General features: G+C 40.9%; 1 protein-coding gene across 1 annotated transcript in view; it reads right to left on the bottom strand.

Annotated features, from left to right (window-relative positions):
- Positions 1–25,258, bottom strand: part of SLC9A9 (solute carrier family 9 member A9) — a 538,561-nt gene that overhangs the window by 262,799 nt on the left and 250,504 nt on the right. Inside the window, exons 7-9 of the mRNA XM_019934313.3 lie at positions 22,699–22,837; positions 18,255–18,360; positions 581–669 (exon numbers count right to left, since the gene is read on the bottom strand). Of these exons, the coding sequence (XP_019789872.2) occupies positions 581–669; positions 18,255–18,360; positions 22,699–22,837 (334 nt within the window). The remainder of the gene's footprint in view (positions 1–580; positions 670–18,254; positions 18,361–22,698; positions 22,838–25,258) is intronic.

The following is a 25,258-nucleotide window of genomic DNA, read 5'->3' as shown; positions in this document are numbered from 1 at the left end:
ATATTATCTGCCCTTTTATTCCTTGTACCAAGCACAGTGCTTGGCACACAGGGGTGATGCGGCAAATGTTTGTGGAAGGAATCTGTGAGTGTTTATGCGCCAATATCAAAACAGATGTGTTCCTGGCATATGGGAGACACATTCTGCTTATGTGACAACTGGCAGTTGAGTTTACTTGAAAGCAAAAGCACCCAATTAAAGACCAAACATTACTTCCTTATCCTTCTTCATTTCCTTCTTTCTATAAAACTACCCAATCTCACATGCTTTATAATGCTTTGACATGTAAGTGACTGCGAATTATTACTGACGGTGGGCCTTTCATCTTCAAGACTGACAGTCTACGTTCCACATTTCTCAGGAGGGAGAGACCATTATAACTATATTTTTGCTTACCAAGAGAATTGTTAATAGTTATCCTGAAGAAAAACAAAATCTATAAATATCCAACCTATAACGAAGCCTTCAGCTTACTGCCTTCCTTTACTAATGAAATTCTTTCCAAGTGCCCGGCCAGAATTGCCACATAACCATTACACTGAGAAAAGAGACAAAGCCTGTAGTGAGTTTTTTCTTTTACCTGTTTAGTCCTCATTTTGGAATCCAACGACAGATTGTTGTAGGTGTAATGTGCCTGTGTGACTCCACAGAAGAGAACAGCAACTATCCCTGAAATTTAAAAACATACCAGAGTCAAAATCAATTTTCTTCCCCATCTAAGTCAAAGGGGTAGGGCTATCCCAGCTGGAAAACAGACTTGGCATCAGTAGAGCTAAAATTGCTAATAATTATGGTGATGAAACCTTTGGTAAACCTGGCTGCTTACTTTAAACATGGAACTTAACAGGATTAAAGTTAAAGAAAAGCGTTAAGAAGTAGATTCTTCCTGGGGAATAAAGGATTCTCTGGTCATGTGTTAGGAAAGTTATACTTGGAAACCCATGAACAAAAGACTGTATAGTCAATTCCAGGCCTCTCACAGCTAGTGCCAACCACTCGGCTGCATTTTATACTAAATGCTGGCATATTTGCTTAGACATTTGCTTTCCACTGTGTACCTTCAGGAGCCTGAGAAGTTCCTATCATTCCATAACTTAGTATTAAAAACCACGAGTCATAAACCTAAGACATCTACAAGGGTTCAGTGGCCTCTGCCAATACTCCTACTTGCCAAGCCCAGAAAGAGATCCTTGTTTGCCTCTACACCTCCTTGGCAAAGCTGGGGGCTTTGTCTTTCTAATGCTGGATAATCTCGTGAACATATCCAAGGCACACACTCCTCGAAGGTAAGCTGGTCTGTTCCTGTGTGCTTCTTATCCACAGTGGGCCCCCAGCTGCCTCTCGGCTGGTTGCAGGATTTATTTCTTAAGCCATCATTATACCCAGTTTCAAATGCTACATGAAGCCACACATACACTAGATGCTGCCTGGGGACAGAGGAGGAACAACCATGGGACAAATGTGTTATTTGTCCCTGCGCTCTGTTATTCTCTGTGTTATTGCCCCTGAGCTGGGGTGGGGAAGTGGTAGGGGCTGCATTCTACCTTGGATTAAAGATTTGATTAGCTATGGGAAATTGGGCATAGAGGAGGGCTTTGGGAAAAACACAAGATGTAAGTAGTCTTCAACCCAAACCGAGGGGATTGAATTGAATTTTAAACAGCAGACTCTTTCCAACTAAAAACACTCATAAATTAAATGCTGATGATTCTTAAGAGCATAGAGATATGTGAACTGAATACTGACATTTCAAATGAAATAAAAATTCTGCAGTAAAGAATTTTAAAGAACCAAGCATATTTTTTATATGTACACTGTATGCTTCTATTTATGTGTTGGTTATTTTGGGCGTTGGCTTTGGATAAAATATTGCTAAGACATATTTGTCTAATACATTTACATCACTTATTTCCTTTTAATATTATGCTTCAAACTTTTAGGCAAAAGAATAAAAACAGCTAGGAAATTGTGCCAAGAAATAATATATGCAGTAAGCATTTATATAGTTGCTTTGGGTAACTTTTCAGTTTTCTAGCCTCTCTTCAGAAATTCAAAGAAAAAACTGCTTATGAAATACTATATTTCTCTCTTCACAGAATTTCTATTAAAAAACAACCAGTACCAGGGAAACTTTGGGGGTACTGAAGTACTTCAAGGACTTCGAGGAACTAGAAGGATTGCCATGCATGTTGTTTTGTCATCAAGTAGTTTTCTTTCTTTCTTTAAAAATGCAATTTATGTACCTCTGCTGATTCAGCAGTCTGTTGGAAACTTTTCTGGGTGAGGTTTAGCCGACCTCCCACTGTTGTGGAAATGTTTTGACTATATATTGATCTGCAGAGAAGTAGTGAATAAAAAGGGAAGGGCATGTGGGTAGTGCACAAATGCATTCCGAGAACAAAAAGAAGTAACAAAGAATAAAGGATACGTAAGGGCCGTAAGATTGGCTGAATGCTTATGGTGGGCAAGGAACACACTAGTTTTATTCACATCATCTCATTTATTTCATTGATTTATTATCTCAAAACAGGCTTCACACGATTCACCAGCCCTTCCCGCTCTCTTCCCCTTCTCAGTAATAGCATCTCCATTCTTCCTGCCATCCAGGCAAAAAACTCTGGGAAGGGCTTCCCTGGTGGCGCAGTGGTTGGGAGTCCGCCTGCCGATGCAGGGGACACGGGTTCGTGCCCCGGTCCGGGAAGATCCCACATGCCGCGGAGCGGCTGGGCCCGTGAGCCATGGCCGCTGAGCCTGCGCGTCCGGAGCCTGTGCTCCGCAACGGGAGAGGCCACGACAGTGAGAGGCCCGTGTACCAAAAAACAAAACAAAACAAACAAAAAAACACTCTGGCAACACTCTTTACTTCTCCCCTCTCTGTACATCAGCAATGTTGTTGACTGGTCCTTCAAAACCTACCCGGCACGCCATCACCTCTCAACACCTCCACACTGACACCCTTTTCTAAGTCACCATCATTTTCTGCCTGGATTACAGCAAGAGCTTCCTAATTGCACCTCCGACCCCGTCTCCCTTGTTGACTCTCCACAGTCTACCTTCCACCCAGCAGCGCTAGTGAATCTTTTAAGACAGGTCAGATCATGTCAGTCCTCTGCTCCCAGCTCTGTAATGGAAACACATAACAAACAGGCCCTGTAGGATCTAGTCCTGCCTCCTCCTCCCCTCCCCGCGGCTCCCTGACCTCCGCTTTTCCCATGCCCCCCCGCCCCCCGGCCCTCACCTCGTCACACACCCTCTTCGTCTTCGCTAAGCAGGTTCCACTGCAGGGCCCTTGCATGTCTGGTTCCCACTGTTTGGAAAAGTCTTCTCCAGACACCCACATGGCTCCCTCCTTTCCTTAAGATGTTACATTATCAGACTGGCCTCTGCTATGCACTCTATAAAACTAATCCCTCTCGTCGTTCTCTACTTGCCTACCTTGACCTATTTTTGTAATATTATTTACTGCCACCTAACATTTTATATATTTATAGGTTTATTTTCTGCCTTTCTGCACTGCAGTGGAAAGCTCAGGGAGTGCAGAGTGATTCACTGGTCCCCAGCCATTAGAGCAATGTCAGGCACATGGTAGGCACTCCACATATTTGCTGAATAAATAAATGAACATTCCTATCACCAGGTAACAAGAAACCAAAGTAATTTACTCAAGGTCACCTTGAAAGTGGCAGAGCTAAGATTCAAAATTCCACAGACTCCCTGTACTTTTCTGCCTGTATTAGACCCTCCAGGAATGTTTTAAGGTAATCTTAAGCCATCTAAAAAATATCATTTCTGATGTCTCAGGGAAAGAGTCAGAGATTTGATGATGAAGATTATATACCTGAGTTGGCTGGACATCTCCTTTGAGGATATTTTCTCCAGTAGCTCCATTGGTTTTCCCATTAGAACACTAATAGGCAAAGTTTCTGCTAATACTTTTTGAGTTTTGTCTACAGATATGTCACACAAGCAGCAAACAATGGAGAGTCTGCCTACGTGACCAGAGTCTTGGTGTTGTAATTAAAATAAAACAACAAAGCTGATCTGACCCTTAGTATTAGCATACATAATCATAATTCTATAGCTTGGTAATTAATTCACTCACACAAATTAACAGTTGCCAGTTTTCTACCTTACAAAAGTATATTTTAATTGCCACTATATTTTTACATACCTGTGCCTGCTAGCCCTAGTTGTGCCACTGTTATGTGAGGCCCTAGACCACTCTCTTGCATGCTCTGGATCTCAGACTCTCAGTTGTAAAAAGGACGGGGAGGGGCACTAAGTGTTCCTTGTGCCAGGCTGTGAGCTAGTGTCTCAGGCCCAAGCCCACCCTCCTGTGTTGGTCTGTGATCCTGAGGCTGGGGCTCTCCAGAATACATCTTCCTTTGCCTGATGGGCTCTGTCAGTATAGAGCCCCAGGAGGAGAGTAGGACGCAGGAGGGGAGAGAAGGCCTTGCTCCCTCCTGTTTGCCTGCTGGTCCTGTCAGCTGCATCTCAGCAATGGTTCTTCACCACAGCTTTGGCAGTTGGTCCCAGCCTTCTGTTCTCTTTTTGTTTTTTGTTGTTTTCCTTCACTTGCAGACCAGCCTCCTGGGACCCCCTCAGAGAAAGCAGCAGCAGTCAGGCAGTGTCCTCAGAGGTCTGAGTCCCAGCTCCGTGGTTCCTTCTTAGGAGCTTCTAGATTCTCTTCCCTTTGCTCCTCTAGTCCAAGGGGTCACACTTGCTTCTTGCAGTGACTACCTCTGTGTTGCCTCAGTGCCCCTTTTTTACTTTCGCAGCTCTTGCTAAGTATAAAAATGTTTTTAATTATATTTTCGTGTCTTATTCTCCATTTCTTCTTTCTGTGACTTTCTAGAATTGACATGATTCCATGAAATAATTTTAGGGTCATGGAACAATTATCTATTAAGAGTGTTTGAGGAGTTACAATTTTTTTTCTTTATTTTAAACTTATGTTTTTAATCCGAGCAACACTAGAATATAAAAGAAATTAGTTAACATGGAATAAATTGATGATATATTTTACTATCAAATAGTTCAAAAATTCTTTCCTCCTCTAAAAATCAAAACAAAACAAAACAAACAAATTGCATCCTTTGATCAAAATGTTATAAAACTGGAAATTAACAAAAAGCACAGCTACATAAATGTATCCATTAGAGATTTTTAACTGTATTCTTTTCAATAAAATTGGAGTTGAAGATGAAATCAAATTTGAAATTTTAGCTTATGTAGAGATAAATGACAGTAAGTGTACAGTACATTTCTTATCAAAACCAATGGGATAAAACCAAAGGATTATTCAGAGGAAAGGTTATAGTCTTACATGCATTCTATTAGAAAGAAAAAGGGAAATAAATGGACTATTTACCTAAAGAATCTAGACAAAAGACATAAAAATGGAACCAAAGACAGTAGAATTAAAAACGTAATAAATAAAAATGAAAAAATACAGCCAAAGAGAACATTCCTAATAAGCATATGGTTCATGCCTCTCAGGCCTTGGGGTCCCTCAGGTGTCCATCCTCCCCAGGCTGCCGTTCTTTGTCCGTGGCTGCAGGTATGTAATGGGTGATGTTGGCCAAGGGCTTCACCCACCTAAGACTCAGTTTTCTCATTTGAATAGGGCCCACCTGTCTCACAGGTCTGTTCTAAGTATAAAGCAATACAATGGATTTTAACATGATTTGTAAACTAAACACTAAGAAGTAAATATAAGGTTTTGCTATAATTACTAGAAGTAGGTGAAAGGAGGAAGCCATGAAGAGAAGGAATGACTCAGAGAAGCTCATTACAGGTCTAAACACAACAACATTTCCTATTCAACAAGTTGCTGGGGGAAGAAATACAAAACATCTAGCACGTCTCACACCTTTTATGTCCTTAATCATTATTTGTTGCCTTCTCTTCCACATCAACTCCTGCAACAAGGAAAAGCAGGTGAAAATGTGTGCCTCACTCCTAGAAATCCAAACTTAGACAATTCTCAGTAATCCTACAGTTAAGGTATCCGATTTTTGCAAGTTCTATCTATCTACTGAGATATTCAATGAGGAAAGCATGAGTTATGGATATGGGGAATGCAAGGATGAATAAACCCAGTCCTAGACCTCAAGTAGCTTTATGTCTCCTACCAGAGACAACACATACACAGAGATATCTAAAAGCAGGTAGAATGAAGTAGGGGATAAGAAAATGGGAATTCTGAGGGAGTGATTTCTTTTGGGCTGGGGAAAGTGGGAGAGAGATGGGGAAAGTTTTCCTAAAGGACACAGAGGCATTTAGGTCTTGGAAGATAAGAAGAATTTGGAGGTGCAGGGTCGGGGGTAGGGAATTCAATGTGAGTGAAGGGTGAAAGCTAGGAAACTATGTGGCATGTCCCAGGAACATGCAGTTTACCTGCACACTTTGGGTTTGAATCTGTTATAGGTTAGGGAATAAATACACGTTGAATTAATTAATTACATTTTTCCAAATATTTCAAAACTTAGAAGAAACATCTAATATGCTCTATGTTTAAAATGATCAAACTAATTATTATAAGTATGAAAGTATTTCTCTTACATGCTGTATTAGTCCTAGTATCCATAAAATAGAACTATGAAACATCTAATATGTTGATCTTCTGCTGGCAAACATTACTGCATTCTCTTTCCTAACTGAGGTAAAATCTGATCATTCTGCTTCCACCTCTTCTGAAAAACACAAGCGGTCATTAAATGCAACTACGAGGGTTGCATGTCTAAGGTTTTGGTTTCAAGTTGTATTTATGGGGCCCTGTAGCAATGACAAGTGGAACCAAGTACATACATCCAGATCCACAGGGAGGGAGCATGCTCAAAAATATCTGAGAACTAAAAGAGATAAGGAGCTCTGAAAGAAATTAAGAAGTGGCTTAGAGAAAATAATAATAAGAGTTTCTGACTCACATGTGTGCTCAAAATTGCCTATCAGTTTGCACAGTGAGCTTTCAGTGGTGGGCAAGATCGCTGAAGAGCTGTCTGCAAGGACTCATTTGTGCAATTTTGAATAAGAACTAGAACCGATACTTCATGACACTAACTAAAAGAGCTGTATGAGAAACCACAAAGAGGTATACAGTTAAATTCAAATTATTGGCAGGCAAAGAAGTTTAGGAAACAGCATGAGGAGGTCTGTAATTCTTTGGGAAGAATAATGATTCTGCTGGCAAGTAAATTCTTTCCAGAGAGATCAATTTTTTTTTGATAAATTTATTTTATTTATTTTTATTTTTGGCTGCGTTGGGTCTTGGTTGCGGTGCGCGGGCTTCTCATTGCAGTGGCTTCTCTTATTGCAGAGCACGGCACGCGGGCTTCAGTAGTTGTGGCGCACGGGCTTAGTTGCTCTGCGGCATGTGGGATCTGCCCGGGCCAGGGCTCGAACCCGTGTCCCAGGCACTGGCAGGCGGACTCCCAACCACTGCGCCACCAGGGAAGCCCCAGAGAGATCAATTTTGAGAGGACAATTAGCTCCTTTTGGTTAACAGAACACCATTTACACTCTTCTCCATGATTCCCACTTCTGGACCTTCTCAGAAAGCATTAGTGTTACTAATGCTTGTGTATATACAATATTTAGTAACATTAACCTATGCTTACACACATCACACACAAACCTATGCTTACATGACATCAAGGTTCATTGTGTGGTTGTAAATTATGTAAGAAAAAATGTACTACAATGGGTGTCAGGAGACCTGGGTTCTATCTGGCAATAGTTCAGACACTTAACTAGTTGAATGACTAATGCAATTCAAATTCATTGCCTGGTCCATTGTTTTCTTCTCAAAGAATTAAAGAAGATGGTCTGCATTAGTGTTCTTTAGATTGGGGTATGCAAGAAACCCACTGAAGCATAGAAGAAAATATAAGAACTTCATAAATTTTTTAAAACTTTTTATTTTATATTGGAGTACAGTTGATTAATAATGTGATAGCTTCAGGTTCATAACTTTTAATTAGAACTTTTGTGTATTTTAAGGTAAGTAAGTACCATTGTGGGCAAAAAAATATGCTCACGTGCATATAAGTGCATGATAAAACTCTTATTTATTTTTTTATGATAAGGGTCAAGAAACTGTGGTAAATACTGCTCTAGATGATCTCTAAGCACCTTCCCATCTTAAGTGTCTGTGATCTGAACTGCTGTTTTTACATTTGCTTCAAGGACTGCATATATGGAATTGAAGAATTACATGGTACCCCCACGGCCTCATGTGGACTTCCTGGCAACTAGATTACCTTCTCGACCTAGATTTCCTCAAGGGCTGGGTCTATGACCTCCTTCTTTGTATTGCTCCCAATCCCATAACAGTGCCCAGTAGACATCAGACACTCAAATGCAGGTTTGTCAAAGTAATGAGTCTCTATTTCAAGAAATATTTAGCTGCTCTAAAAAGAGAACGAAGGAGAAATTATTTTTGATCCTCACATACAAATAGATGTTTATCTGGATTTATTAGTGGCAGAGTCTATTTTCTTCTAACATTTAAATTTTCTTATTCAAGACTATTGTCACGTACCGTCTCTGCTACTGATAACATTATTCAGTAGTTCTTTTCTCATTAAAAGTTGATGAAGACTTCAGACACAGAAGCTGAAAAATAAACATCTGTCACATGGAGGATGATTTTCTTTGACATTAAATGCAGACTTGAGGGGTTTCTAAGACTGGAGAATATTGCGTTTTTGGACAGGAAATATTGATTATATCATCGGAACACAGAAAAAGAGCGAGTGAGAAAGAAAAAAATGTGTCTTGCTCTCAGGCGGCACTCTGAGGGGTTTTAAGGTTGATGGGTTATTTTTCCATGCCACGCTTTTATTTATTTTTGATCTAGTAAAACGAGACATTTCTGACAGGTTTCCTACCACCACTGCTGAACGTGAACCTGGAACTGAGAAGTCAAAGATTTAACGAAATGGAAAACTCCTTCAGGGAATATGAAGGATTCCAAGTTTGCAAAGAATACAATTACTGTCTAGTTTACTATATTTGGCAATGCTACGGTTGGCAGATGAATGATAAGTCTGTGGGATACAAGAATATCAATATAGAAAACAGCACAAATCTATGTTCTTCTTTCTAGATCCTCCAGTACAGAGGGTAGGCATGCATTTAAGATTACTTCCTGTCTGTGTTGCAAGGTTTATAAATTTCCATTTAAAACAAAAAATTCCTTAAATAATGTAGTAGTGAGTACTTATGCAAATTAACTTGAGGTCTGGAGGAGAAGAAAAATATCCTTTTGTTTAGATCCCTGGCTTTCCACCTCAAATGTTGGTACTGTCAGGTTTATTCCTTCTTTTCAGTTTTCATTTCCTTGGAGTCGCTTAATACATGTACACCAATGTCACCTAAATCTCTAGTCACAGCCTCATCCCAGATATCCATGTCCAATTGACCACTGTACCTTTCCATGTAGAAGTTCCACACTTGTATAGAATCCAGAAGACTTTCAAATGGACTAATTTTTTTTTTTTTTCGGTACGCGGGCCTCTCACTGTTTTCTACACGCCTGTGCAGGACATGAGCAACTTTCTCTTTTCCCTATGGCTGCTGGCACCGTGAGGAGATGTTAAGTAAAGACAGAAAACATTTACAGTGAAGAAAGCAGAGGTAAATTTGTCCACTACTCAAGTTACATGTGCAAGATTGTTTGAATATTGAAATGATGAGCTATTTGGTTCAAGAAAGTGCAGGTGTGAGTTAATGAGTTATCATGCTAGGAGATGTATTTTACACCTGTGTTTATTGAGATGGCATCTTTGCGTGTTTGCCCTTGGTTCAGCAAGCTAGTTAATAAATCCCCTTGAGAATTTTGGGTGTCTATTGCTACAGCTTGAATGCCTAATATTTTGAGCCTCTGGCTCTATTTTTGGCTTGGAAAACACTCAGTGCACCTCATTTGTTGGTGAATTGTTGGCTAATTAAGTTGGATTCATATGGTCCTGTCAATATGAAAGCAAGAACAGTTTGAAGCTGAGATGTCAGCTAATGACATGTATTTAGAAGCTAAAACCGGCCAGATTTGATTTGAGAAACAATTCAAACTAAGTCCCTCCTGGTGATTTGTTTTATTTACTGAGATCTAGAAATATATTTCCCATCCAGTCATGCAATGCATCAGTGGCAAGCCAAATGGAACACATTTATCTCTGAACTAGAAGCCTTCTTAAGAGTTTCAGACAAGTATTCGCCAAGTCGAGAGATGATGGAGATGAGAAGTAATGAGCCAGCTTACTTACTCAGATCAAGTAAAGTCTCAACGTGTCCAGTAATAGTCATTTCATTTGGAAATCTTTCCTCGTCTGTTGCCAAAAAGAAAGACATTCCCAGTTTCCCCTTTTCCCAACTACTTATTCTACAAAAGCCTTTCAAGAGCTGACCGGACAGATAAGCAGGACCTGAGCTTTCAGGTGTCAGCTTTTCCTTATCATGACAATGTAATTAGGCCCTTGTCATTTGAGACCAATGGGGGAATAAGGCTGGGTGACGTCTTTGAGGTGAATTGACTGTTTATGTTGTGCTTCATGTTCGTGTGTGCTGAGCTCTTCTCTCGTTCAGACCTCTTGGTCAATTCCTTAGTGAATGAGCCAGAGCGGCATTTGTTTTTACCCTTCTACATTCAAAATTTTTTTCAGAGTCTCTTACTCTCTAGAGTCAGACTACAAAGCCCAATAGCATTGCTTAGTACAGTAATCAGGACTTTTTTTCTTTCAGATTTTTACACGTTTGTTTTCTTAGATGGAAACTATTCTAAGCTGAGTAAATAGTGGGCTATACAGTTTAACTTTTTGTATGAGAAAGTGAGAGATGCCAACGGCCTCCCTCCTCCTCCTTCACTTCCAGCTGACATAAAATATGCCCCAGGAACCTAAAAATGGAAGCTACCTTTATTACAACAGTGCCTGGAAGCAGAGAATTCATTAGATGCAGGGTCAATGTTGCCATTAGAAATCTTACTCTTTGGGTGTTTAATGACAGTCCCTGAAAGTTTGCTTCTGGCAAAAACCTGACGTCCAGGGCTTCCCTGGTGGCGCAGTGGTTGAGAGTCCACCTGCCGATGCAGGGAACACAGGTTCGTGCCCCGGTCCGGGAAGATCCCACATGCCGCGGAGCGGCTGGGCCCGTGAGCCATGGCCGCTGAGCCTGCGCGTCCGGAGCCTGTGCTCCGCAACGGGAGAGGCCACAACAGTGAGAGGCCCGCGTACCGCAAAAAAAAAAAAAAAAAACCTGACCCCCAAAGTCTCAGCTGGGAAACAAATTATAAAAATGAATTTTCAAACCACCTGTCCAGCTGTGCTTTTTGGTTATCTTTATAAACTGAAAAGCAGCTTCTATGACAGGATTCAATGCCACCAGAGATTATGCTATAAATAATACTGCTGAATTATTTTCAATATTCAATTTAAAATAATGGCTCAGTAACCTAATGACTTTTAGAAAACAGGCCAAGAAAAATTCTACGTGATCAGAAATCAGGTATGCATGTGTACCAGGTACCTGACAGAGAGAATACCTCAGGTCATGTATTTATTCAAAAGCCACATTTTGTATGTGTGCCATGTCCTTCCACTACAAAATAATAAAATCTTTTTACCTCAGCAGTAAAGAAAACTGAGATACCAATTAACAGGGTGACATTCCTATCCCTCAGCAAGTTAGCAGAAGAACTAGAAATCCGAGACATACCCCTTAGTGGCTGATTTTGTAATTAGGGCAGAAACTTCCATATACATTCTCTTCCTTCTATGCTCTCCCAGCTTGTGAGGACTCCCTAAAGTCCATTTCTGTCTACACACCTTTATCTTCTAGAAAGACTTCTCACTTGCATTTGATATTCTGCCCAGTCTTCGTAAATAAAAGTTTTCTCAGACAGCACTTGTACATTTCCAGTAGCAGAGCATCAGACCTTTGGGTAATAGAAATGCCAACCTTCATTTGCATGTCTAAAAGCCACTTGTTTCCATAAAACTAAGTGCTTCTGTGTGACTATTGAACATTTGCAGGTGCAATTTCTAAGAGACTGAGATGAGGCGGCTGCAAATGTGGCCCTTGAAGTAAAAGATGATCAAAATAAATCAAATGATCATCATCAAATTAGTAACAACTAAAAGTGAAAGCAGCAAATGTGGTCATGAGCAAGCCCCGCCCACCACACTGAAGTGTTCATGATGAATCTTATAAGGAGGCGAATCGACAAAGAATTATGAAGACTGTGCAAATGGTCTCTGTAAGCTTGGTTCTTTTTGTTTGTCTATCAGTATGCACCTGGCATGAGATGGTCCCAAGCTTCCTAGCCTAGAGGCTGTGCTGTCTGTGAGCCTCTCTTCCCTTCTGAATTGTCACCAAGTTATGCAGCTTCTTTTGTTGAAATACCTCATAGATTATTCCTTCCCTGGTACTATTTAGATTTCTTTGTTTGCAAGCAATAAACACTGATTCTGGCAACTGTAATCAGAAAGGAATTTATTGGAGGGAAGAGGCATAAAGGCAGCTCCAGGGATCTGTGGCAGGAACAAGGAGAGGGTCCCAATAGGGTTTTGCTGTTGGAAAGTCTGGGTGCCAACAGTTGTATATACTTCTAACTCCCTCCTAAAAGTTCGTATCACAGGGAAGGGGTGTCTGTTTGACCTAGCTTCGGATGCCCCTATTCTCTTTGGCAGGGGAGGGTGGGGTACCTTGGTTAAGAAGATGGTATCTGATGGAGGAGGGGTAGTTCCCCAAACAACATCAGGATGCTATTCTCAGTGAAAGGGAGAACGGGTGCTGGGCAGCCAAAGCCGACATATGCCCACCATATTCTTTTAGATTAGGTTCTTGTTTCCCAAGGTCTCCACGTCTCCATTTTAACCTAAGAGTTAGGGAAGTGAAATTGCAGATTAATGTAATTTATGATATATCCTTTAGTTGATGTATGAATCTGCTCTGAAATATCCTGACCGGTGGACATAAAGAATCTACAAGGGCTTCCCTGGTGGCGCAGTGGTTGAGAGTCCGCCTGCCGATGCAGGGGACGCGGGTTCGTGCCCCGGTCCGGGAAGATCCCATATGCCGCGGAGTGGCTGGGCCCGTGAGCCATAGCCGCTGAGCCTGCGCGTCCGGAGCCTGTGCTCCGCAACGGGAGAGGCCACAGCAGTGAGAGGCCCGCGTACCGCAAAAAAAAAAAAAAAAAAAAAAGTAGAATCTACAAGAATATTATCAGGCATAAGGCACTCACTAACTCATAAAACAGTCTGTTATTCAGATTTTAGAAAATTTTCATTTTGTTAAGCTAAAATCATTCATTCCATTGCTCAAAAGATATTGAATGCCTAGCATGCTTCAGCCACACTGCTGGTGTTGATATAGTCCTCACAAACCTGATAGTCTAATATAATTTTGGCCCATCAATCCAAATTCTACACATCAGCTATGGTTCTATATTTCAGAACTGCAGAGAGTAAATCAAATAGCATGGTGAGGTCTAGATGCATATAAACAAACAATAGCCTTCCAGAAACTATAATGGAAGAAGTTTCCATTCATCATAGTATGCCAAAATATAAAATAGCTTAAAAAGTACTTAACAAGAAATTTGTAGGTCTAATGTGAAGACACCTATAAAAATTTACTAAGGGCCATAAAAGATGAGTTGAATAAATGGAGAGACATAACATATTCCTCTGTGGGAAGACTCAACACTGTAAAAACACCATTCCTCGTCAAATTAATCTAAAAATTTAATACAACCCCAATCATAATCCTAAAGTTATTTTCTGCTTGAAACATAAGAAAGTTATTTTAAGTCATTCTGGAATATAAATATGTGAGTATAGCAAAGAATCTCTTGAAATTGCTATTAAAAGGAACCATGGAGTTGAAATGATGAAAACAGTAAAGACCAAGAGCTCAGTGGAACAACAGAAAGCCCAGAACATATATACACATATATGTACCTACATACATGGACATTATATTGTAAATTCATAGGTTAAGTTTGAAGGGTGTTAGGATGAGTGAATAACAATCTAGGAAGAAAATCAAATCCCTACTATATCTCGCACCTCATAGCAAGACAAATTCCAGATGGATTCCAATGCAAAAATAAAACCAGATGAATATTAAAAAAACGTATACATTATTATTAATAACAGTGGGCTTTATAAGTAGAAATCAATAAAATCTTGGGCTTTCAAAGGAAGAGATAAAATTAACTACATGAAACTTGAAAATGTCTATACCAACATTCTCCTTACATAAACAAATAAAGCATAACATTTAAAAGGTAAAGCCGTGAATTGGAAAATATGTATAGCCTACATGACAGTCAAAAGGTTAATATTTTTTAATAGATAAAGAGCTTCTAAAATTTAACGTGACAAAAATAAGCACTTCAATAGGAAAAAAGGACAAAGGTCATAAACAGGTAGTTCACCAAGGGAGAAATACAAATTGCCAATGACATATAATTAAAATGATTTCCTCAGTAAAAATATAATGAATTTAAATCAGAATAAGATGGAACTTGATTATCAAATTAGCAGGGGTGAATATGAGTTCGGGTGATGAAGATGTGAGTGAATGAGCTCTCTCTTACATCGCTGGTGGAAGTATAAAGGAATGCAAATTTTCTGGAGGATAACTTGGATAAATTTTTCCAAGACATTAAAATGTTAGCATTCTTATTAACCCAGGAATTTTATTTTTAGTCAGTTATATAAATAGAAGTTCATACATTAAGCTATAAGGATTACCACTGCAATCATATTAACAATGTTGAAAGCTATAAACAATCAAAAGGTTAGTATAATAAATTATGGCAAGTTAATATGATATAGTACTAGGCAGCAATTAAAAATAATAATATAGGAGAATATTTAATGCCATGAAAAACATTCACTATAAATTGTTAAGTGAAAAAAAGCAAGTTACTTAAAAATAAAAATGTAATTACCTATATGTATGCATGTATATATTTAATTACGTATATGTATTTGCATATAATTAGATCAATTCAGACAAATACTAACAATAGTTATTAACAGGCAGTGAGAATACAGGTAACTCTAATTTTATTTCCTTCTGTAAATCTACATTTTCCAAATTTTCTACAATGTATATGCCTTACCTTGGTAGTAAGAAAAAATAAAAAATATATTCTTAAAACAGATATATTTTGTTTAAAGCAACAGAAATCCTTTTTTTTAAATGAAATCTTAGGTGAAAACCCAATCTATGGAACCAATAAGAGGGGTGAAGTAGGAGTGGTAGGCCTAGAGGCCTGCTCCCTTGATGGGCACCCTTGAGCCCTCACCTAGCAATGTCAGGGCTGGGGGAATTCTGCTGAGAACCCATTGTGTGTAAACACCATTTCTAGGTCCTACATGATTTGTTCTCAGTGAACCCATACACGGCCCCAGGATGGCTGGTTACCACTACAGTTACTCATAAACTATTTAATAGCTCATTTCATGTAGTTCACTACATTCATTGTCATATGTTCATTCGTTAAGCACTTTCTGAAAATTTTTCTAGATTTTAGCTTTGCATTATATTAGTTTATTTGTGGATTAGAGATAAAAAGATTTTCTTACTGCATGAAATATCCTCAGAGAATATAATTTAATTCCACACCATCAGATTTTATTGAAGGTTGATATGAGAAATGATTACATGAAGAATGGATCTCCATCTTCCCTAAAACAATACATTGTCTGTTAAGATGCTCAAAGGCCCTTACATAAAGATGTGTGTGATAAATTCCCCTAAAGTTTTAGAAAAAAAGGTTGCCCATTTTTATAAATAATTGTGACTTCCTTTTATAGTACTGTATTATTCCTATATAACTCATCATGTTTCCCTTTTGGCTTTGGCTGCCAGAAAGCTCAGAGCTATATTTGTTGCCAAACCACAGCAATGAACAGCTGCCTCATTTTGCAGAAAAACTCTACCCCAAAGCACTTGAGTGCCTAGCCTCAACTAAATGGTCCCATGATATGCATGGCTCAGGTTATGAGTTGTCTCAAAGCCAATTTAGAAATAGGCAAGGATTAAATAATAAACAAACAAACACATAAGTAATTTGGACTTAGCAGGCTTGGTCTTCGGCGGTACAAAACGCTCACACCTGAAGTTTGATTTGTATCAAATGCCTTTCGGGCACGTTGCTTAATCTGGAGTACTGTTCTGGATGAGCACTCCCCTGGGTGCAGACGTGGACATTTGGGTCTTTCTGCTACCAAGGCCCACACATGCGTCCACCCACCCCATGATGCTGGCTCCTTAGAAGTGATCTGCATGGTATCCAATAAGGATATCAGGTCAAAAGCATAGCAAAAGCGCAAGGCACAGATAAACTAAGAGTTTATACGTGGACCATAACCCTAAAAACATTTAAGAAAACAAGATATTGCTGAATTGGATCAGGAAATAGACAATCTTCACAAACAGAAACAATCTTAAGCATTGGGATATGTGCGCATAAGTGTGTGTCTGTGTGTTTATTACAATGATCAACAGTAGACTAAAAAATATCAGGTGAGTTAAGGTACTTCTTTACCTTTCCAGAAGGTCAAAAATGTATTCTTATTGTTAACATTACTCACATCATTTTACAATATGGTAAGTGCTGAAAAGGGCATGGAATGTGGAGGAAAGGGAACCACAATTTTCTGAATGACGTATGTAAATTGTTTCCTCCATTATTTCATTTAAGAGACACCAGTATCCTTTTTCTTTGTAATGCATAAGCTCTTTAGCAACCTTTCTAATAACACGGTAAGGCTCTAATATAATGGATGTTGTGTTAGAATGGTTTGGAATGATACTGGGCCTGGTAGGGTGGACTCTGGTAATGCAGTCTTGATTATAGTGTGATAATAACTGGCAGGTGGCTGTCTGTATCAGCAACAGACACCCTCAAAGCCTGTGGAAATAGCTTGGTTCCCATGGCTATGAAGTAAGGTGGGTCAGCTGCCCAGAGCAACAGATTATCATTACAAAAAAGATTTGCCATGGCTTTCACAGGAGAGGCCAAACCAGCCTAGAAGCAAATGGACGAGGCAGGCTTCTGGGGCCCCAAATATCTTCCTACTCCTGCGGGCCTGCCTCATATTCTATAGATAGAATTTCATTCAAGGTAGCAATGCTTGGTACCCATGAGTCCAGGCTCTAGAATCAGATCTCCTTATTTGAAATCCCAGCTCCACCACTTACTGTTGGCTGAGTAAACTGGACATAGTCCCTAACTTTGGGTCCTTCTGTAAATGAATGAGAAAATCCATGAAATGCAGTTAGCCAGCACCTGGCTCATGGTCTGCTTTCACTATATATCAACTTTTATTATTATTTACACTTAAAGTACCACCTTTTAAAATGCAAGTACCCAGGGAGGCATACCTTATTCCCAGTTAGTACTTCGGAGGGGGGCAGGGGAATCTCACTTGAAAGTCAATTAAGATGTAGTAAGCAGCAAGGGATCCAGGACTGAAACCCAGGAGAAGCAAGGAACTAAGCCAAAGGAGAGAAACAGCTTTGAAATTTTGCTCAGAGCCACACTGATTCTTCTACATGGAAAAGTACCCAATCGTTGCAGCTAGCCAAGCACAAACACTCGCTGTTGCAGAAAGGCAATCCAGATACAGGATGCGTGGCACCTGGGACCTTAGGGACTGCCTCTCTCTATCAACTGCTCCATCTCAGAGGACTCTACATACAGACTTTCTACAGTAAGAGACATTAATTAAACCGTGAAGCCACCAAGTTAGCGCCTTGTTTTCTGGCCTGCCATGGAGTGTATGCAAAGGTTTATAAACACGGTCCGTGTGTGGAGATGAGCACACCAGGAGAGGCTGCCTTCGTGGGCGTTGCTGTTAACAGCCAATGGAAAGTCACCACCCTTTCCCACAAAGCGGCTGTGCATCCCTGCACACTCTGAGCAGAGACTCTTATTTGTAAAGTCATCCATCACCTCAGTAGACCAGTCAATCATAGATTCCAACATCCCCTTCCTGACCAGCAAGGAGAGGAGAGGAAACGGCAGTTTGGAGACTTCCAGTTGAGCTGTTGGATAAATGAATGATAGTTTTTCTTCTCCCCAGGGTGCCCAGGAGAGGCTGATTCTGACACAAACCCATAGAAAAGGGCCTCCGTTTCACCTCCGGCTGGGTCAGGGAGGGGGGCATGGGGAGAGGTGGGGGGGAACACATGTGTTCACACACCCAGTTTGCTGCGCTGGACGAAACACTGACCTGTTAGGCCAGCGGCCTCGGCAGACAGGAAGGCGCTCCAAGACAGGAGGAAAAACAGGCCCGTTTCCAGCATAGGGAACTCACACAGTTTGGTAAATTTGGTCAAGTGACAAAGACGCGTTAAGGGAAATAACAACTGCTTTTATGAATAAATCTCCTTTTTGGCTGTGAAAAAATCTGGTTGTGTTTTAGATGAGAGAACTAATTTGCGGAGCTGGCTGTAACTGACTGAGACTTGACTTTGAAGGCCAGCAGGAATCATGCTTCATTGCGGGCTGAACACTCCTATAAAAATGCAAACTGGTGTTCAGATAAAAAAGATGTCTTACTAAGAGGATAAAATCAGCTCAGTGTAGACACAAAACTTCTTAAATTTGGACTCAGCCCTTGGGGTGTGCCCCTCAGAATACTGGCAGATCTGGGAAAACAAAGCCAAGGGGAGTGAGGCTGGGTGAGATGCTGCCAGTGTGTCAACACTGAAGGAGGCCACTGCTCCCCAGGGAGTGCTGGTCTGTGGACAGATCACCTTGAAGAGCCTTCTCTCTTGGGGAAGAAATTGAATCAGGAGGAGCATGTATGTTCAGTGAGAGGGAAGCTGCCCAGACTCTCTTTGTAAAAGTAGGATGGAGGAAAATGGGTGTTGCTTCTAGGTCAAGCAAGATGCCCTTTGGCGGGCAGTGGTTCATTTTGGCCAGGATGACACTTGGTCAATAGTCTATAAATTGCAAATAGAACAAAGGCACAGTGATCTGAGTCAGGCAGAGAATGGGCTATGGGGAGATGATTAGGAGTTAGTGATGGATGGGAAAGGGCTACCTTGTAATTGTGTCCACCACTAGGCAGAAAATGCCCTGACAGATAAAGAGATGTTCATGTTGTTGCATTTTTATGTTTCTACAACAAAGTGTAAGGAAGATTCCATATTAAGAGATGTTTGGCAGCAGGGCAAGGAAGCAAAAAGTATGACCTCTGCGTTAGTAGATCTGGGTTTGAGTCTTGGCCCTGCTAGTCACTGGCTGTGTGATTTCTGAGCAGTATGTTAACCTCTGTGAGCCTTATTTGTATCCTAGGTGAACTGGCAATGAGAATAATACCTACTCATACAATGTGCAGAGTAACATGCAATGAAGATATTAAAAATGTTTTATAAAGTCTTAGAAAGCACAAAATACTAAGGATCATGTCACGATTGGGAGTGTGGTCTCTGGAACGCAACTCTACCTGGGCCCATATTCATGGTATCAGCTTAGACGGGTCACTCTGCGCTTTGGTTTCCATGTCTGAAAATGGGCATAATAGTGCAACCTACCTCCTAGGTATATAAACCACTTACAATATGTTAAGCACTCAGAAGAGTGCCTGGTATATAACAAAGGATGTGTAAGTTTTTCAATTAGTGTGATTTAAATAAATTTGTTTTGTAAAACATCTTTTCTGGAAAGAGATTCAGTAAGGATCTGGAAGCAATTCTTTATCTGGAGGAAGACATGGGCTGCCCTTTGACCCTTTTCCAATGTCCCCTCTTCTTACTTGGAGGGAAGGTTTTGTTTCTAATGGGGTTTGTTCCTCTGAATTCCCTCTTCTAGTTTGTTGTAAAGAGAAGGCTCAGGCCGATTTGAGTGACAGAATACCAACTGGGCGTAAAGTGTTCTTCTCTTTCCATGGCCTCCAGAAAGTTGTTCAGTTCTGAGTCAAGCCCTAAGCTTGTCCGGAGCCCAGGGGCCCACAATCTGAGGAGCCTCTGCCTCGTTGTGGACAAGGTATCCAGGTGGTTATGGTGGAGGAATGGACTGTGCCCCTGTCTCCTTCACAGCCTGAGTTTGTGACCCAAGGCCATCAGGTGTTGCCACTATTACTGAGGCCCTGTCTCTTCCTTTTCTCCACCCCTTTCCCCAGATCTGATCCAATATCAGAGCAGACTTCCAACCTCCAGGAATTTTTACCTTCCTTATCAATTTGTTTACTTATGTGTCCATACATTCCTTGCACACTGGGCAGAAAAAAGTTCCAATCTCAGCCCTTCCACCTCGTGCCGTCCCTGGGACCAAAGGCCTGGTTTTAAACCCCTGCCCTGAAATGTCCTAGCTGTGTGGACTTAGACAAGTTGCCTAACCTTATATGTCAGTTTCTGCAGCTGAAAATTGGGGGAATAACAGTATCTCCCTGCCAGGGTTCTTATAAAAACTATCTGAGATAATCTATGCAAAATACTAAGGACAACGGCTGGCACGTGGTACAGTTCTGAACATATGTAAGATGACATAATTAATATCATGTCCATTATTACTGATATGTGACTCAGAGTGAGCTACTTAACCTTCTTGAGCCTCGATTTCCTCCTGTGTAACCCGGTGTCTTACAGGGTTAATTCGAATAAGAAGATATATATAAAGGCCCATGCTAGACATTCACTAAATGTTGTGATCATTACTATTACTCTACTCCAAACAACATGTGACCTCCATCATCATTCCACTTAATAATTAAGAGGCAACAGGGAGTAGTGATCAAGAGCATGGTCTGTCTCTCGGTTTCACTCCTTGGGTTTGATCTTGGCTCTACTTCCAAGCTGTATGACCTTGGGCAATAGCTTACCCTTTCTAAGCTCCAGTGTCCAGTAAAAAAAGATATGACCATTGTGAAGGTTAAATGAGTTATTGCATGTAAAACAAGTAGTAGGGGGCCTGACATGTCTCCAGTACTGGGTAGATTGTTAATCATTATTTTTAGTTGGAAGTCAGCCCTATCTTTTCCGACTTACTTTTGTCAATGGAGTTGACATTCTCCAGGGTTTCCAGGACATGACTTTGGGGTGGTCTTTTGATTCTCTCCTCTTCCTTATCTCTTAGCACCAACCAATCACTAAGTCCTAGAGCTTCTTCTAAACATTGGCCTCCTTCCCGATTTCCACCCCCCACAGGTTGTCATCACAGTTTTCCTTGATCTTAATCTTCCTTCTCTCATTCACCCTACATACCAGTTCCTTATTTATGTTTTAAAAACAGGACTTTCATTGTGTGCCTCTCTGTGGACTATAGAAAGATGCCCAGGCTCCTTTGAATAACACTCCAAGATACTCCACAAGCTGACTCCATCCCGCCTGTGTCCCCTCATCTTCCACCGCTCACCAGCCTGAGCCCTCAGGTCCTTTCAGGCACAACTGCCATGTGCCACGGCAGTGCCCCCTCCGCCACACCTTCATGAATGCTGGTCTTCTCCTGAATCTCTTATCATGTGGCTTTTGCCTGTATCCTACCCATTTTTCAGGTCAAGCCCAGGTCCTACTCTGCATGTAAATACTGCTTTTCAGATGATTTTCCAGAATCATAAGATTGGCCAAGAGTCTATTGGACTATCCCGGACACAGTGGCCTCATCAGCATTTGAATTTTTATAATCTTACTAAGGTGGCTCTGCAGCTTTAGCACTCACGTTCCATCCAACTCTTACTGTAGAGCTTGTCTTTCTAAGTTCGTCATTAGTTGAAGGCAGAGTCCATGTTTTATTCATGTTCTGACTTATCTTAGAAAACTTTAGTAGAACCTAGCCTTTTAGCAGTTGTTCAGTGAACTGTTAGGCTAGTCCTCATGAAAAGAGACCCCAACATTTTGCTTTCCTTGCCTTGATCCCTGACCCTTCTTGCATCTTTCTCCTTTCTTACTTCTCTTCCCCCCCCCAAGGTCTCTGGTCCTTTGTTCTGCCTCTTCTCTGTAGCCTCAGTTAACACTTGACATTAGCCTTCTCTGGCTTTCCTCTTCAAATCTGACTTATTTTTGCCCCCATCCAACTGCTGTGAGTGAAGAGCTCACCAGACCAGCTTCTTTCCCTGGCTCAAATCCTCTAGGAACTTTACCCATCCTCCCACCTCTCTGCTGAAAAAGAGGGAGTAAGATGACACACTTGCCTGGATATGGCAAACATTTCTGCTTGGCTTGCTGTTCCCCTTCCATAAAAGAGCTATGCATGCTCGTTTAAACTCACAGTCATCTTTGGCTTGGCCAACCCTGTGAACTAGTGCTTGCTACAAGTTTGAAAAGGAGGCAGAGAACACTTAGTTTATCATTCCCAGTCAATCATGCTTTATTCTTGACCTTAGATCTTCAGTTCTTCCTCTTGACCTTAATATATCCAAGCCTGATACCCTCTGGTCACCTATATTCCTAGGTGGGAATTTTCTTAAGACTGTTGCTATCCTAGGGTCAGACAGTATGAGCAGTGCTAGAACTGGCCTTGGACAGGAAAAGAGCCTGGGCCCCTCTTCCACTGGTACCGACCTGTGCTTCGAGGGGTGGCTCGGAACCAAGATGGCTCCAGTGGTGCCGTACTGCGCTCGAACGAGACTATCTAACCATTTCCTAGCCTGGAATTTGTCAGTCCTCAGAAACATTCCGGGGAAGTTGACTGCTCTGAACAGTCCCCAACTTTCCACACAGGACAAAGGATATCAGTGCCGTGACAACAGCATACGCAGACCCCATTGCAAATGAGCCGGCGAAGATCCCCAGGAAATTCCCCACGGACTGGAAGAATGCGGCAGCATCAAATGCATTCGGATTCTCCTTGGGACTGTAAATGGATATAGAACTGAAACGAGAAGAGGGTGACGGTTAGTCAGCGACTCCCATCTCATGGCCCAAACACCAGAAGTCAGAATTTAGCACCCACTTTTGGGAAGGGCACGTTTTCCTATGAGGCTAGGTGCTGGTTGGAAGCTTTCAGGGGAAACAGATGTGGACAGAGAGAGGTGGAGAAGGCAGAAAGCTTTCCGCTTCCTTACAACCCAATCCCATGGTATCTATATATTGCTGCCCATCAGTAAACATTTTTATATAGGAAGGGTCGTAAGGAATATTGTTTCTGAGCAAACTAGGCATTAAAACATGGTAGGCGTATAAGGAATCTGCTGAGGAGATAGATAACTGTGAATTATTTAGTGGCCATATGTCTTCAGTGCTGTTAAATATTCACAAATGTTCCTGATAAAAAGTGCACTTTTATGGCCTGTGCACAAATGGATGATACAAATCACAGCATGCACAAAATATTCTGCTGTGATCTTGTCATAAACCACAAAACATTGCTCCTCTCCAGTGTAACCCTTCAGAAGCAGAGCCCAGAGGACGTTCAGAGCATCACAGTATTAACCCCTGGGGAGAGACAAACCCCTCATTTTCCCCCTGAAACAAATGGCAGCAGCTGCCTAAGGTCATCTTTTACACCCCAATTCTGATGGCTGCCAACAGATTTACATCCACAGAGAAAAATCAATCCACCAATAGGCAGTCTGTTCACTTAAATAGTTTTGAGGATGTCATATTTGCTATTTTCTTTTTGTAACCAGGGCCTCAAATCCCACAACTGTTAATGTAAGGGACAAGGTGTGTCCTATTTTAGGAAACATGAGCTCCGTATTGTAGCATCAAAATGAACAGATGTGCTAGAACCAGTAGCTTTCGGGAGACTAATGAAGTAACTTTTCAGATTTTTTTTTGCAGTTTTTATTTTAATACAAGGTCTTTAAAGCTAATCAGACAAAATCAATACTTTCTCAGCGGCTGCTGGGAGGGACCTTGTAGCTCTTAGAGAGCAAACAGTACACCAGACACACTGACTTGAGATTAGATAGGATTTTACAGAGATGTAACTGAATCTCTTGTGACTTGGATGATGAGAGTACGTTAACTCTCTGACCTGACTTTTTGTGTCTAAAGACTAGTTAAGAGAGAACAGGGGGAGTGGGTTCCAATTCTCCTCCAGGAAAATGTGTGGCATAAAAAAGGTAGTTTTAAATGTTTCTAGTTTTTCCCTGGATATCTTTAAACCCCCAAAGTAGGCCAAACACTTCTGCTTTTTTTTTTTTTTGAATTTTATTTATTTTTTTATACAGCAGGTTCTTATTAGTTACCCATTTTATACATATTAGTGTATATATGTCAGTCCCGATCTCCCAATTCATCACACCACCACTCTCGCCCCTTGGTGTCCATATGTTTGTTCTCTACATCTGTGTCTCTATTTCTGCCCTGCAAACCGGTTCACCTGTACCATTTTTCTAGGTTCCACATACATGCATTAATATACGATATTTGTCTTTCTCTTTCTGGCTTACTTCACTCTGTATGACAGTCTCTAGATCCATCCACATCTCTACAAATGACCCAATTTCATTCCTTTTTATGGCTGAGTAATATTCCACTGTATATGTGGACCACATCTTCTTTATCCATTTGTCTGTCGATGGGCATTTAGGTTTCTTCCATGACCCGGCTATTGTAAGTAGTGCTGCAATGAACATTGGGGTGCATGTGTCTTTTTGAATTATGGTTTTCTCTGGGTATATGCCCAGTAGTGGGATTGCTGGGTCATATGGTGATTCTATGTTTAGTTTTTTAAGGAACCTCCATACTGTTCTCCATAGTGGCTGTATCAATTTACATTCCCACCAACAGTGCAAGAGGGTTCCCTTTTCTCCACACCCTCTCCAGCATTTGTTGTTTGTAGATTTTCTGATGATGCCCATTCAAACTTGTGTGAGGTGATACCTCATTGTAGTTTTGATTTGCATTTCTCTAGTAATTAGTAATGCCGAGCAGCTTTTCACGTGCCTGTTGGCCATCTGTATGTCTTCTTTGGAGAAATGTCTATTTAGGTCTTCTGCCCAGTTTTTGATTAGGTTGTTTCAAACACTTCTGCTTTGATCATGTAATTGGATAAGGAAGATGAATGTGGATCTCAAATGGAGCCCTGTTATGTATATGAGAAAGGGATTGCCTTTGAAGTGTTCTTCTTTCTGTAAAGTGTTGTGCTTTGAAGAATAAAAAGGAAAAGCAAACCCATATTTGGGTCCTTTATAGCTGACAGTCCTGGGAAAGGGTGTAAAACCCCATGGCCATTCGGAAACTTGGTGCCCATGGCTGCGTGTGTAAAAAAAAACAGTAGTGATGAGGAAACATTCCAGTTGCTATCTGTCTTCCAAACAAAGGTTTTTGCACAGTAACACAGTTT

This window comes from Tursiops truncatus, chromosome 4 (genome assembly GCF_011762595.2).
Source record: "Tursiops truncatus isolate mTurTru1 chromosome 4, mTurTru1.mat.Y, whole genome shotgun sequence".
NCBI lineage: Eukaryota > Metazoa > Chordata > Mammalia > Artiodactyla > Delphinidae > Tursiops > Tursiops truncatus.
This window is presented reverse-complemented; position numbering and strand designations above follow the sequence as displayed.